Genomic DNA, 15,598 nt, shown 5'->3' with positions numbered 1-15,598 from the left:
AGAAGGCACTCCATGCCACTGAGGCTACCTGAGCCTCAAGCGACAGAGATGATTCTAGGAGAACCCCCAAGCTACGAACCTGCTCCTTCAGGGGGAGTGCAACCCCATGCAGGACAAGTTGGACATCCACCATCTGGTCAGAAGAACCACCCACTAGCAGCATCTCAGTCTTGTCTGGATTGAGCTTCAGTTTATTAGCCCTCATCCAGTCATTGTCGCAGCCAGGCACCGGTTCAGCACATTGACAGCCTCACCTGAAGAAGATGAAAAGGAGAAATAGAGCTGCGTGTCACCAGCATACTGATGGCAACGCACTCCAAAGTTCCAGATGACTGCACCCAACGGTTTCATGTAGATGTTGAACAGCATGGGTAACAGAACTCCCTGCGGAACCCCATACTGGAGAGTCCAGGGTGCCAAGCAATGTTCCCCAAGCACCATCTTCTGGAGGCAACCTGCCAAGTAGGAGCGGAACCACTGCAATGCAGTCCCTCCCACTCCCAACTCAGCCAGTCTTCCCAGATTACTTTCCAATTACTGTTGGGGAAAAGTGTCAGCTCTACACTGCATCAGCAGTGTCAGGGGGGGCTGGAAATTCCTGGGTCTTTGGCAGGGAAGGAAAGTCCTTAGCCAGCAGTCGGGTTGTAAATCTGCCAGGCCTATCCAAAGTGTACTTGCCGAGTCAGAAGTCCAGAAGCGAGGTCAGTGGAGGTCCGGGATCAATTGCCAAGGAGGTCAGTCAAAGAGATGCTGCAGGGAAACTAGGTCTACACAAAGCCACGCCTGACGTTGCAGTCAGCAACAAGCTGCAGCCAAGGTGTGCCTTATAAAGAGCAGGATGGACAGCAGGTGTGAGCCCTCAGCGTTTGGGCCTTAAGGAGACAGGCCTGCCTCTCTTCTGCCTGACCTTCTGCTGTCTACGTTCTGCAGGTGAGGGGGGAGTATCCTGTTCACTGTCTGTGTCTGGCTGCAGGGCCTCTGCTGTCCCTGGGGTGCTCTGCAGCTGAGGGGCAGAAGGAGCTGTATTCTCAGGAGGCTCCTCCGTGTCTCCTGCTGCTCCTGGGTCTGCTGCTGTTACTCCCGAGTCGTCCTCATCTGAGGAGTCCTCTGACGGGGCCATGACAAAAAGCAGGTAGTCTATGTCAAATACCCTGGGCGATTTCTACATTCTGGGCTTATGATTTCCTCCAAATAAGAGTTCTGATTAGCATTTAAAAGGAAAAAAATAAAAAGATCAAAGAACAGAGACTGATCCTGTCATTGCCATAAATTATGAAGCAAGAGTCAGCACATAGGTTTAAAGATGGGCCAAAAATTATCAGGAGAGCTATACCCCAAACATGACTGTGAGACAATAACTCCTCTAGCCAAGCATTTAGGTGCTTCTTTTAGTATCCTGACATGATGCAATTTGAAGTGTATCCCACAGACATATACACAGACACCTACCCTTTTATTTCCATATTTCTAACATCAGGTTTGTTTAGACAAGCCAGTGAAGATCCACTTTGAACAAAGATATCTAAAAGCTTGACAGCTTTTTTATAATGCCAAGCTTCTGGTACATTAAACTTTTAAAATATGGTTAAGTTCCTGCATTCATGTTATCAACTCTTCCACAGACAGCAAAAAGAAAAGCCGCAAAAGGAATATTCAGATCCACAGCCAGGCATGGGAGACTCAACTCAATATGCAACTAAAGATAAAAAAAACTATTATTTATAATAATACTTTGCATGATGAACCACAGCATCTGCCATCCAAAGATATTAAGGTTTACAAACCCCTCTCTCTTTCTCTTTAAAACCTCATTAAATCCTCACACTCTCTGGATGCAACCATTATCCCTGCATTTCAGTTGAAGATGGGTTACCAAATTGTTTCCAGTTAAGCAATGCTTGGGTAAATACGAAATCAGCTCTGGTACCATCAAGAAAAAGCATCCATCCTAAACACACTGCACTAAAGCAGATTCCTGGGCACATCCATGCAATAGCTTCCCAACCCCAGATCACTGTTTTGTAGGCAAGGAGCATCCTTGAAGAAGTCAGGTACTGTTTCCCCAGGAACCTTTTGTATGATTCTTCCAGGATACAGAATCAGCCACACAAACATCCCAACCAGTTGCATAGGCAGAAGTATCATTTAAGAAAGGGGTTGCTCCCCTTCATATCTGAAACCATTGGGATCCTTTTCCTTAATTACTATTTTAACTCGCAGTGATTATATACCCTTTATTACTATATATGCGATTATATTCCTATCATTATAAAGTTATAAAAAGTAATCACAACAAACACTTAAAATTTTATACTTTTTGGCATTTTTAACTCTGAATGCTATCCAAGGACAGGTATTAAAACCTTGCTGAGCAACCACTGACACCTGGTGACCTCAGCAGCAAAGCTTTTGACAAAGTGCCCCACGATATTCTGATTTTCAAGCAAGCTAAATGTGGGCTGGATGGAACAAGCATCAGGAGGATCCACAGTTGGCTACAGAATCATACTCAAAGAGCGCTTATCAGTGGTTCCTTCTCCAACTAGGGGGAGGTAATGAGTGGGGTACCGCAGGGCTCAGTCCTGGGCCCAGTGCTCTTCAACATTTTTATTAATGACTTGGATGAGGCGGCGCAGGGAATGCTTATCAAATTTGCAGATGATACAAAATTAGAAGGGACAGCTTATACCCTGGAGGACAGAAACAAAATTCAAAGTGATCTTGATAGGTTGCAGCATTGGGCTGAAAACAACAGAATGTAATTGAACAGGGATAAGTGCAAAGTTCTACACCTAGGAAAAAGAAACCAAGTACACAGTTATAAGATGGGAGATACTTGGTTCAGCAATACTACATGTGAGAAGGTTCTCGGAATTGTTGTTAATCACAATCTGAATACGTTCCAACAGTGCCACGTGGCTGCAAAAAAGGCAAATGCTATTTTAGGCTGCATTAACAGAAGTATCATTTCCAAATCACCTAAAGGTCTAGTCCCTGTCTATTCAGTACTGGTTAGGCCTCATCTTGAGTACTGCATCCAGTTCTGGACACCACACTTTAAGAAGGATGCAGATAAACTGGAACGGGTTCAGAGCAGGGCAACAAGGATGATCAGGGGCCTGGAAACAAAGCTATGCAAGACCCCCAAATCCATGTTTGTAGCCATGGTGCTAAAGGAACTTTTTCCTTCACACTGTCTTCCCTGATTAAAATTGCTACTTACACCCCACCACCACCAATGATATTTGCTCTGCAGGGGAAATACACGGATATGTATGAGTTAGCCATTAACCTAGACAGCTTTAAAATGGTATTAGACAAATTAACAAAGAATATGGCTATCGATGACAACTAGACTTAAGAAAGGCCCTGCTGAATCAGACCAAAGGCCCATCTAATCCAGCATTCTGTCCTCACAGTGGCCAATCAGATGCCAATTGGAAGCCCACTAACAGGATATGAATGCAATAGCACTCTTCTCATGTTCCCCGCTGAAAATTGGCCTCTCCAAAGACTATGTGGCCTCCCAATCTCAAAACGATGCACTCCCACAGATCTGTTCTCGGCTTATAGATATTGATTACCAAAACTCAATCTCTAATGCATCCAAAATACGCTCCCCATTGTCCCTAAACTTATCTTTTGCATCTGGTAAATTCGCCCCCTATTTATATTTTCTTACTTTACCCAAATTACGTTCAGCCTTTACAAAAGCCAGATTCAGCGCCTTAAACTCAGCGATAATGGAAGGGAGATTCCGACGAATCCCTTATGAGCATCGTGTATGCCCTTGCGGTCATGAACAGATCGAAACCCTTTCCCATTCCATTTTGGATTGCCCGCTCTATTCACAAATCCGAACTAAATTCCTTAATCCTATCTTGTCGAACCAGAAATTTAAAAGCTTTTCCCCCAAAGATATGATTGCTCTGCTCCTCACAGGCTCTGACAAAGATATCACCATACAAGTATCAAAATTCGTATCTGCTGCCCAATCAATACGTGCCTCCTCCTAATGCTTGTATCATGAATTTTGTTTCTGTTCTGTATCATATGTCGATTTCTTTTATTCTGTTTTAATTTTTGGGTCCTTGACCGCAAATAAATAAACTACTTCATGTTCCCCAGCAACTGGTATTCATAAGCATTGTTCCTATGATACAGGAGGGAGCACATAATCATAATGACTAGAAGCCATTGATATACTCAGTTATGGCTGTATAGAATCTATGGTCATGTCTTGCTTGTGGTCTTCCCAAAGGTATCTGGTTGGCCACAGTGGAAATGAAATGCTGGAATCAATAAGGTTGCTGGTCCATCCAGGCAAGACTCTCCATATGATAGCTGTATTGTGACTACAATCCAATTTTGCCTTTGATAAATACCATGGGAAATTCAAACAGGAGATTGTCCAATGTGCCATGTAGTTTGGGCCTGAATTTGCAGCCATGCCCAATATCAATGCTTCTAAAGGGTGAACCACCCCATTCTAGAACGTATCCATTAAAAGAGAAACCATGCTGAGTAGGATAAACTAATGAAGATTGCACCTGACATAGTGTATATAGCGGCATCATGATCATATAAATGATTGTATCCATCTATAGGGATGGGTGAATCTGTCAATTTCAATTTCTCATTTTTCAGTCTTAAATTCAGCTCCCCATTAGTTTGCATTTTTTTTAAAAAGGCCCTCATGAAAATTTTAGTGCAAATTTATCCTATTATACACAGGTCTGTATGCAATTTTGCCTAATATACACATTTTTGCAAACTTTTCCCTAAAACAATGCATTTTCACTAATATATGCATTTTTATGGACACTTTACCCCAGTATATGCATTTTTGTACACATTACTTGGCCCGAGAACTGCACTGCAGAATTTGGAGAAGTGCAACTTTCAAGGGATGGCTGTGCTTCAAGTCTCGTATTGTTTCAGGAAGTGTGAATTAGGTTAATTCGCCTTTAAAGGCAAACTCTAATCAAATTTCTTCCCCATATTATTATTTATCAGCATATTATTTCCAAACCACTTTATGGAAAGTTAGTCCTGGGTAACTTTTTACTTCCAGTAGATTCTAGCCCAACACTAGATCTGTATTTACAGTTGATTATCTTTAACATGCTCATGACAATATTATCTGGAAACAAAACAAAATATAATAGGCTCCTATGAAACTTCTTGAGGGGGAGAAAAACAACAATCAATCTATACCCATTAATAAAAAGGTATTTTAATTATCCAATTTAAACAGACATCAAGAACATTGTTTTCTGTTAACTACAGCATATTTAGAGCTGTGAGCCACTTGAACATTTCAGTAAATCAGCCTTCTTGCTTTCTACCTATTAATTGATGTCTGTATTACAGCACAAGATATTTAATTACACTAACAGTTTCTCTCAATGAGTAACATACTACCTATTGTGATGGAAATGCTCCTGCAACACCTTGGTTTCCCAATAGATGTATAAGATGGTGTACAACAGTATCATCAGCAGTGAACCCCTTTTGCAGAAGAGGAGACCAGTTAAAATGCAATCATAACATTTTAAAACCAGCAGTCAACTGATCATGCCAATTGATTCTTTTAGCCATATATTTACTGTGGAATTGCCATTTTCTTCCAAGACGATAGAACGTTCAATATACATCCAACTTACAGTAGATGTAAAATTACAGTATATGTAAAATTCAGGTGCAGTCCAGCACAGTTACGGATGTGCTAAATCCCACTGAAGACTGGTCAAATTCGCAAAGAGAATTGCAGCTTTAATCTGGAAACTGGTTAATACTGGAAAAGGTATTCATCCCCAACTTTCATTGCAACTCCCATGGATCCACTTACCAGCCCAAGAGAACCAAGAGGATCACCAGGATGGTCACTGTCACCACTGCACCATTCACTTCCACAAAGCCGAGCCCAAAGACATTTGTAAGTCCCATTTTCATTTACAGAAGTAGTAGAGCAGGCAAAAGAAGGGAAGTCTCTAAGGTTAGATGATAAGAGCCGTTCCAACTCATACACAGATGACAATCTGCAACAAAAGAGGAACCAGGAACATCAGTTTGACGTACCCTAACTCCAGACCAAAAACACCACGTTTTCCTGTTCTTGCTGCCTGACAGAGGCAGAATTAAGAGTTTCCTGCATCGATAGGCCAAAGCAACTCTACCCCCACCCCCATCCCCTTTAATGACTACAGCATCAATAAATATTTACATAGTTGCTGCCTGACATATCAGAGCTGGCCTGCAGGTTTAGTAGCAAGGGATGAATAAAAGATAAGAATGAGCTATCCTGTCTTATACAATACAGATTTAAAAGCCCGGAGGTCAGTAAGTGAGGAATCGATGAGACTTCTTTATCTCTTTTTAATAGGAAATATTCTAGGCAATACAGATACTTTGGGATTGTTCTGTTGATTAATAGGAATGTTGCTAGACGGGCAGCTATGGAAGTGTGCGACTCATAGATTAAGCATCAAGCAGACAGCGGAAGGGCAAGTTTCTCTCTTCGCAGAACTGCTGATATGCCTTAGCTAGGCTCATCTCTGGAAGCTATAGCCCCTCCAGTCATTGTGGGTTTTCAGTCCCAGATGCTAAAGATTGGCCTTCCTCATCTTGGTGCCCTCCAGATGTTTTGGACTACAGTACAACTCCCATCAGCCCCAGCCAGAAGACAGCGATGCAAGCTGAAGTCTAAAACATCCAGAAGGCACCATATTGGAAATGCCTGCAGAATCGGTCTATTGGATATCACTCATTTTATTCGTAAGGAACCAAACCTACAGACCTATTTGTCAGTCTAAAGCAGCCTTTCCCAACCAGTGTGCCTCCAGATATTGTTGGACCACAACTCCCATCAGCCTCAGCCAGCATTGCCAATGGTCAGGAAAGATGGGAGTTGTGGTCCAGCAACATCTGGAGGCAAACTGGTTGGGAAAGGCTGGTCTAAAGCCTCATACAAGGGCCAACCTAGAAGAGACGTTCAACTGAGTGAAAACAATTAAAAGCCAGATTTTAATTGCAAATGGCAGGCGCAAGGGTGAGCAAGATTGGAACAGTGGCATATGGGGAGGTGGGTTAACTCTTTCGCTCCTGCTGATACAGTCCTGATGAAAATCTTGCCGCACTCCCAGAAATTGCAATTGGCCTCCATAATGAATGTGGAGGGAAAGTGTTAGCCACCACCTCCACAAGCCAGTGGGCAGCACCTCACTCCCTCGTTCCGTTAGCACAAGAATTTCCGCTTGCACCGTGGACCTTCCCCCTCTCCTCACGCTGCCCTCCCCAAAGCTCTTTCAGAGGGTTAGGGCAAACTCAGAACAGATTTGGGGGAGGGGGTTGCAGAGGGTGGAGGGGGAAAGTTCTGTAGCACAAGCATAAATCCTTGTGCTGAGAACAAGGCAGTTAACGCTACACTGGATTCCACCCACAGCCTCAATCCTGCTTCCACTGCCTCCCACCTGTCACCCACTTCCACAGCAGCATTGTTAACTGCGTGTTAATTATCATCACCATATCTAGCTTGGCCCTAAATCTGGAACACAATTCAAGGCTCAGGCATCTGAAGGCTTTACATACCTCAGAGGCCTCCTGCATGACCCAGTATGACCTTTACTCTATTGATTAACAGTGCCTGATGGAAGCACACAGAACTGGCCTGGGGTCAGCACTTGGGACAGCTGGGCAAAGATCAAAGCTCATGGGGCCCAGAAAAGCCCACCAGGACTAATGCTGGTCGCCAACATCACTTTTTTCTTTTGTAATATGGTGGACCCACCATGAAGTGAAGCAGCAGCTGAGGCCGCCCACCATCGTCGGTTATATTTTAATACTGTTTTATAAATGGGTATTATGTTTTATACATTCTGTTTCTGTACAGTACTCAGGTGGTCTCTGAATATAGAGCAGTTTATAAATCCCTAAACAACAATATATTCCCCAGAATGCCTCTGAAACTGCTACATCAGGGCTCAGAGGCATTCTGGGAAATAAAGATGGCGGGAAGATGGCAAGCAGCCGCAGCCAGCACCTTACTTTGCCCTAGCATTAAGAAAAAGAAATAGCAAACCACTGTCCATCACCCAATAGGTTTACTGGGGAGGGCTGCAAGGTGGGGCAGGGGTCCCCTGAGGCCACCTTGCCCAGGGCTCCCTCAAAGTGGTGCCAGCCCTGATTCCAAGCAAGTACAGGTACACCTTTTAAACATCACACGTGAGCTGCAATTTTTTTCCACCTGTGTGTATTCTCTTTATATAAAATGTAGCATGTGCGCATCTTGATCCCAAGCACACACGAAAAACCATGTGAGGAGCATCCACTCTGCAGCTGGCACACCTAGACAAACAAGAGCTCCCACAAATGGTTCAGTCACGTGAGCAGTGCACAGCAGGCCTGATTCACACATACACTCTTATCAGTTAACGGTCAAAGCATCCAGAGACAGCATATACATGTGAATGGGCTACCATTACAGATATCAATTATTCCACAGGAAAAATGTCCTCCTACAATGCATTCCAGTGGAGTTGATTAGAAGGTCTCCTTTCCTCGTCAGTGAGTATAATATAAATTGCCAAGTTATACTTATGAGTATATGAAGGGGTGGAAATGGGGAAATCAGGACTGCTACTGAGCCATAGCACCATCCTCCCAGCACCATCAAAGATTCTCAACATCCTTGTAAGATCTACCATTGTGACCTCCTTTGAACTCCAGCCCTCCAGGCGTGAGGCCCTCCAACTTATCTTACAACCAGGGTGAAAGGAACAGCCAGCTATGATTCCCTCCTCACTCCAACATTGGTTTGGTTCCTTTGAAAGGCCTACCTGTTCTCCCAAACCATTTTCTGGCGTTTAGTGATGGTTTTTATTGACACTATTGTACTCTGAAGGGTTGTTATTGTTTGGGGTTTTAATGCTTCATTCAGGTGGTTCATGGCAGGTCTGTGAAGGGTTCTACAGAATTCAAATTGCCACCACTCACCGTATGTTCAGAAGCACATGGTACCAAATTCTTTGGAGCTGCACAGCAAGTGGATTGGACTGTGAAAGACCAACCCAAATTTTGTTTGCATTTTGACAAATTTGTAGGGCAGTACAATATCTCAGAGAGGAGGTTTGGTCTCCTGCTCCCCTGGTGCATTCACTATAGCTGCTCAATTTCCCTGTTTTTTGAAGTTTGATAGAAATATCTGTTGGCTATAAGTACATTCTTAAAGCACAACAGTATTTTGCCTATTAGTGAATTTCTCTGCTTTTTAATCCGGGGAGGTAAAAAGTGGAATTCTGTGCAAGTTTGCAGAGAATGAATTGATTATTTGGATGAAACTGACCATGGGAGGATGGGGAGGGGAGGAGGTAGGGGAGGAGGGCAGGTTTGATCATTTGCATGCTTATTGAGTTCAATGGGATTTATTGCCCTGCAATCATGCTTAGGATAGGTAAAATTGACCATGGGGAAGGAGAAGAGAGGAAGGGTTGAAGTGGGCCAGGGAGGAGGAAGGGAGAGGAGAGGAGGGGGAGGGGAAAGGCAGGTCTGATCATTTGTATGCTTATTGAGTTCAATGGGATTTATTCCCATGTAATCATGCTTAGAATAGGTTAAACTGACCATGGAAGAAGGGAAAGGAGGGGAGGGCATTGGAGTGGGGAGGGGTAAGGGGTGGGCAGGTTTGATCATTTGCATGCTTATTGAGTTCAGTGGGATGTACTGCCCTGCAATCATGCTTAGGATAGGTGAAACTGACCACAGGGGAAGGAGGGAGGGCTGGAGTTGGCCGGGGAGGAGGAGGAGGAAGGAAAAGAGGGAAGGAGAAAGGAGAAAGTGGAAAGAAAGGAGAGGGGGAAGGGGAGAGGCAGCTCTGATCATTTGGATGCTTACTGAATTCAATGGGATTTACTCTCCTGCAATTATGCTTAGGATGGCTGAAACTGACCATGGAGGGGAGGGAGAAGGAGTGAGGAGGAAGGGAGGGTAGATTTGACCATTTGCATGCTTATTGAGTTCAATGGGATTTACTTCTGTGCAATCATGCTTAGGATAGGTGAAACTGACCTGAGGGAAGGGCAGGGAGGGAGAAGGGAAGGAAGAGGAGGGGTAAGAAAGAAGGTGGAGGGGAGAGGGGGAGGAGATTGGGTGGATGGTTACTGGGCAGAGGGAAAGCCCTTTCTTTTCCAAAAGGAAGATATTGTTAACAGTATCGTTATTTTTCAGGGATTCCCCCACCTTTTTATTCTACAGCAGACACATGTAGTCTCCCATCCAAATTTAAACCAAAGCTGTCCCTGGCCACGTCCACACCAGACATTTATTCCATTTGAAACAGTCATAGCTTCCCCCAAAGAAGTGTAGTTTGTGAAGGGCACTGAGATGCCGCATTCCCCTCACAGAGCTACAATCCCCAGAAATCTCTGGGAAGAGGGGCTGACTGTTAAACCACTGCAGCTCTGCCAGGGGAACAGAAGAAACTGTTATTCCACACTTTCCAGTGCATTTTCCTGACACTTATCACAAGAAGTCTGATGGGGTGAGGGGAGAGCAGGTTTGTTGCACAAGGACACCAAATCAACTTTCATTGTGCAACCTAAATATGCCTGTATGTGATTGAATCCCACCCAAACATAGTGACAGTCTGGAAGCGCCCTAACACATTTTATCTTACATGCTTGTGCATGCTGGCATTGAACATATCTTAGGAAACCTTTTCCTGCAGCTTCTTTTGGGGATTTCCCTAGAAATGGTTCACAAACGTCATAGAGTTGGATTGGTTTATATTTCAGGAGTGATTGGAGGTTCCTTGGCCAGCTCAATCTGTGATCCCCACCGGAGTCTGGTAGGAGCATCCGGAGGAGTCTATGCTCTTATTGGAGGATACTTCATGAATATTATCATGAACTTCCAAGAAATGATTCTGTTGTTCAGAGTTGCCAGATTACTATTCATCTTCCTAATAGTTGGGACAGATGTAGGATCTGCTTTGTACAGAAGATTTCTTCCTCCTGTGGATGGGCCAGAGAGATTCCTCCTTCCTCCAGTGTCTGAATGCCACAGCTCTTCCCGCTGTTACATTTGGGACTGTTCCTGCAGCCTTCTCATTCTTTTTCCTCTTTGGCGCATTAAACAGGGTCAGAATTAAGCAAGGTCTGTGCTGGGGCCACTTCAGTGACTTCTTTGGCAGATCTGTAAGGAGCTTCAACTAACATGGGAAGGAAAGCTGAGGGACGCTTTGCATGATCCAGGTTGCAGGAGAAAGTAGGTGTATGAGAAGACCTGAACTACTGCTCAGTGATAATGTATGGAAAGATAGCACTTAACTTCCTCGGTGAGTCTATGGGTGAGCATCTGTAGTCTATGCAGCCCCACACAGGGAAGGTACATTTGATCTTGCCTCATTTGCCCTTGTAATGTGTATTTAAATTGTTTTTAAAAGATGTGTTTTTAAATTTGTATATTTGTTTTTAACGTTTTTAGTTATTGTAAACCACCCAGAGAGGTTCGGCTATGGGACAGTATATAAATACAATAAATAAATTTATCCACAGAAGGAACCCAACCCACAGAAGGGCAGTTCTCCAGTTTCCTCCTCCTCTAACATGTCACTTTTCATGTAGACTTAATTAGTCATGTGCCTGGATAAACCAGTTGCAGTAATACCTGCAACCAGTTCCTAGCCTGAGCAGAGATATCCAAACAAGTTTACCAATTGTCTTGGAAGGACACAGTACATTGTTTCAGTAAAATCCTACCAATTGTCACAGCTTGCTTGAAAACCATAAACTAAAATTTACTTTAGGCATCCAGTCTCTGGAACAATCCATAGTCTGGTGATGGCAGCTTATAAAAAAAAAAAAGACTTTTCTTCAAAACAAAAAATTCTGCAGATTGACCATATTTCTTAAAAATTGGGTTTCTATATTTTTCCCTAGCAGCTTTGAGAAATGAGCATTCCACAGCTTCTATTCCCATAACTATAAAAATGGAAGGATGTATAGTTTATCCCAAGGTAATAGCTTTGATTTAACATTCAAAGCTTCTCTAATATTTCTCTAATGTGTTTTGTACAGGCTAATACTATAGGTATCATAAAAAATATAAGATAACTAACACAATGGAGTTTAATTCTAAGACAACTTGGCTCTGCTGTAACCAAATCATGTTTTTCTTTCTGTGCTCTGCAACATAAATTAACACCATCCCAGCGTTCTCACACGTAGGAGGGAACATCTGCAATGACACAGTTGTGCATCACCTGTGGGAAAAAAGGTGAACTTCTTGCTTCAGAAATACTGTTTTTACCCATATGCAGATTTGTGCAAAGCCATTCTCTTTCCTAGCCGTTCAGACTGATTTCTATAGTCAGTCCAATAAGAAAATATTTTATCAATCCAATTATCTTGCAAGATAAGAATAAAACGTTTCTGGCCTCTTTAAACCTGCCTGGGTATTAGAACCTGTGGCCATCCAGAGATTGTTGGACTACAACTCTGATCACCCTTGACTGCTGGCTCCGATCATCCCTGACCATCTGGAAGAACATAGGTTCCCCGCTCCTGCCTTTTCTGAGCCTCAACTTTACATAAATGTAGGAGGCATCCAAATCAGTCCTCGTCTCACTAACCTATCAACACTGATATATGGGTGACCCAACAGATTCCATACTGTCTGAGAGATCAGCCTAGAACATAGGAAGCTACCTTATACCAGATCAGACTGTTCGTTCATCTAGCTCAGTACTATTTACTCTAACCGGCAGTGGCTTTCTGGAGTCTCAGGGAGAGATCTTCCCCACTTCCTGCTTCCAGATTTTTTTTAATTCAAGACGCCAGGGATTGAACCTGGGGCCCTTCTACATGGAAAGCATGTGCTCCACCACTGAGCTATGGCCCTGCCCCTAATTAAAGTTCCCCTTTCATTTTTTTTTCTGGCCATGAGCACCATCACCCTTTCTGCTGTTCCAGAAAATGCTTCTTCTTTCTGCCGAGTATTACAGACTGCCTGCTGTGCCACACATGTGAAAAGTGTAGGTAACTTTAATAAGATTTCTGCCTTGCCTCAACATGTCTCCATTTTATGGGCAGCTACTGCATTTTTTCCCTGGCCTTTATGTATCTCTCTAACTTGTTTTCCTTTCTGCTTCCATTTCTCATGTTTCCAGAAACATTCAGGACAGAAGAATCTGCTGGAACTTCTAAATCACTGGGTTTTTTAAAAATGTTGTTATGTGCCTTCAAGTCGATTACGACTTATGGCAACCCTATGAATCAGCAACCTCCAGTAGCATCTGTCATGAACCACCCTGTTCAGATCTTGTAAGTTCAGGTCTGTGGCTTCCTTTATGGAATCAATCCATCTGTTTGACCTTCCTCTTTTTCTACTCCCTTCTGTTTTTCCCAGCATTATTGTCTTTTTTAGTGAATCATGTCTTCTCATTATGTGGCCAAAGTATGATAACCTCAGTTTCATCATTTTAGCTTCTAGTGATAGTTCTGGTTTCATTTCTTCTGACACCCAATTATTTTGTCTTTTTCACAGTCCATGGTATCCACAAAGCTCTCCTCCAACACCACATTTCAAATGAGTTGATTTTTCTCTTATTCACTTTTTTCACTGTCCAGGTTTCACATCCATACATAGAGATCAGGAATACCATGGTCTGAATGATCCTGACTTTAATGTTCAGTGATACATCTTTGCATCTGAGGACCTTTTCTAGTTCTCTCATAGCTGCCCTCCCCAGTCCTAGCCTTCTTCTGATTTCTTGATTATGGTCTCCATTTTGGTTAATGACTGTGCCGAGGTATTGATAATCCTTGACAAGCTCAATGTCCTCATTGTCAACTGTAAAGCTGCATAAATCTTCTGTTGTCATTACATCAGTCTTTTTGACGTCCAGCTGCTTTCCTCTTTAACTTTCATCAGCATTCGTTTCAAATCATTACTGGTTTCTGCTAGTAGTATGGTATCATCTGCAGATCTTAAAGTATTGATATTTCTCCCTCCAGTTTTCACACCTCCTTCATCTTGATCCAATCCTGCTTTCCTTATGATATGTTCTGCGCATAGATTAAATAAATAGGGTGATAAAATACACCCGTCTCACACGCTTTCCAACGGGGAACCAATCGGTTTCTGTCCTTACAGTAGCCTCTTGTTCAGAGTATAGGCTGCGCATCAGGACAATCAGATGCTGTGGCACCCCCATTTCTTTTAAAGCATTCCATAGTTTTCCATGATCTACAAAGACAAAGGCTTTGCTGTAATCGATAAAGCACAGGGTGATTTTCTTCTGAAATTCCTTGGTCCATTCTATTATTCAATGTATGTTTGCGATATGATCTCTGGTGCCTCTTCCCTTTCTAAATCCAGCTTGGACATCTGGCCCCTTCTGAATTCCAGGTAATCAGTGGAAGAACCCAGTCTCTTCCTTGAACTTCAAGGAAGAGACTGGGTTCTTCCACTGATTACCTGGAATTCAGAAGGGCCAGGAACCCTGGCTCTTCAACCTGGCACACGTAAGGGACAATGAGGAACTTTTTGAATCAAGAAGCAAATAATAGTGGAAGAGAATTTGACATTTCTTTGTCATTCTCACCCTACAAATCAAGAAAGCGGGGAAGCAACACTCATGAAGATATGTGGCAGGAGTAGGGATGCTCAAGGGTTTGGTCCACACTTTTAAGCAAACCTACCTGATCTATGCTTCCAGGACTAGTACACAGATTGGAGCATATTTACCATTTATCACTTCTCCAAACGTTGCAATACTTTGATTTCTTAAACAGAATCTCCCGGATTAATTGCTGTTGTTTTATTTATTGTATGTTTCAATTAGGGAGGCTTATATTCCTGTGTTTCACTGGAATTGTTTTACTGTGTATTTTAATTATGGATGTTTGTATTTTAACATCTGTGTAATGGGTTTTTATACTTTGCAAACCACTCAGAAGCCTATTTTAGCTTTAAGCGGAATAGTAAACAAACAAACAAACGAATAACAGCTCTTCCCTCAAAAATGTTCCAGTATTCTTTTTTTTAGAAGTTCAAAAATATGTTGTTGTGCATGTGATTTTTTAAATTGCAAACTGATGCATAAGCAGGATAGAACAAACTTATGAATGCAAACTGAACGTCAAAATCCCTCTTCTGATGTTAGCGTTTGCTTGAAGAGGGGGGCAGAATCACTCAGTGTGGCCAACGGGGGGTTTTCTCCCAGTGCCAATGGCACCATTCGGAATCAAAACAAGTTGGGGAAAATAGATTAAATCCCCCCTCCATGCCTGCTGGCAATCTTGATATTTATCAGCCCCTCCCCAACTGATACTATTTACTTTTCTCTCAACAGGCACGCTAAAAGCAGGGATGTATTTAACATCAAGTCTAGTTTAGCCATACAATAGCCAAATGCATGCTAGCCTGTGCACCCTGAAGAAAAGGCAAGATATAGATGTAATTTCATTTATGGGTAGCCATGATTAAAGACCTATTTGCACTTATTTTTGAGACTGTACTATCCTCACTCTGTGACTGTACCACCACATTTTCACAAGGGGAACAAGTTGCCTGAAAGTAGCCTCTTTTCCACCTTGGT

General features: G+C 42.8%; 1 protein-coding gene across 3 annotated transcripts in view; it reads right to left on the bottom strand.

The window, feature by feature from the left end:
• Window positions 1-15,598, bottom strand: part of TBXAS1 (thromboxane A synthase 1) — a 387,815-nt gene that overhangs the window by 362,032 nt on the left and 10,185 nt on the right. For 2 of the 3 annotated variants that reach the window (XM_061638829.1, XM_061638831.1), the window contains one exon: window positions 5,852-6,041. The exons of the other annotated variant lie outside the window; for it this stretch is intronic. In XM_061638829.1, coding sequence (XP_061494813.1) covers window positions 5,852-5,955 — 104 coding nt within the window. In that variant the 5' untranslated portion in view covers window positions 5,956-6,041. The remainder of the gene's footprint in view (window positions 1-5,851; window positions 6,042-15,598) is intronic. 3 annotated transcript variants of the gene reach the window in all.

Source organism: Rhineura floridana, chromosome 8, assembly GCF_030035675.1.
Source record: "Rhineura floridana isolate rRhiFlo1 chromosome 8, rRhiFlo1.hap2, whole genome shotgun sequence".
In the NCBI taxonomy this organism is placed as follows: Eukaryota; Metazoa; Chordata; class Lepidosauria; order Squamata; family Rhineuridae; genus Rhineura; species Rhineura floridana.
This window is presented reverse-complemented; position numbering and strand designations above follow the sequence as displayed.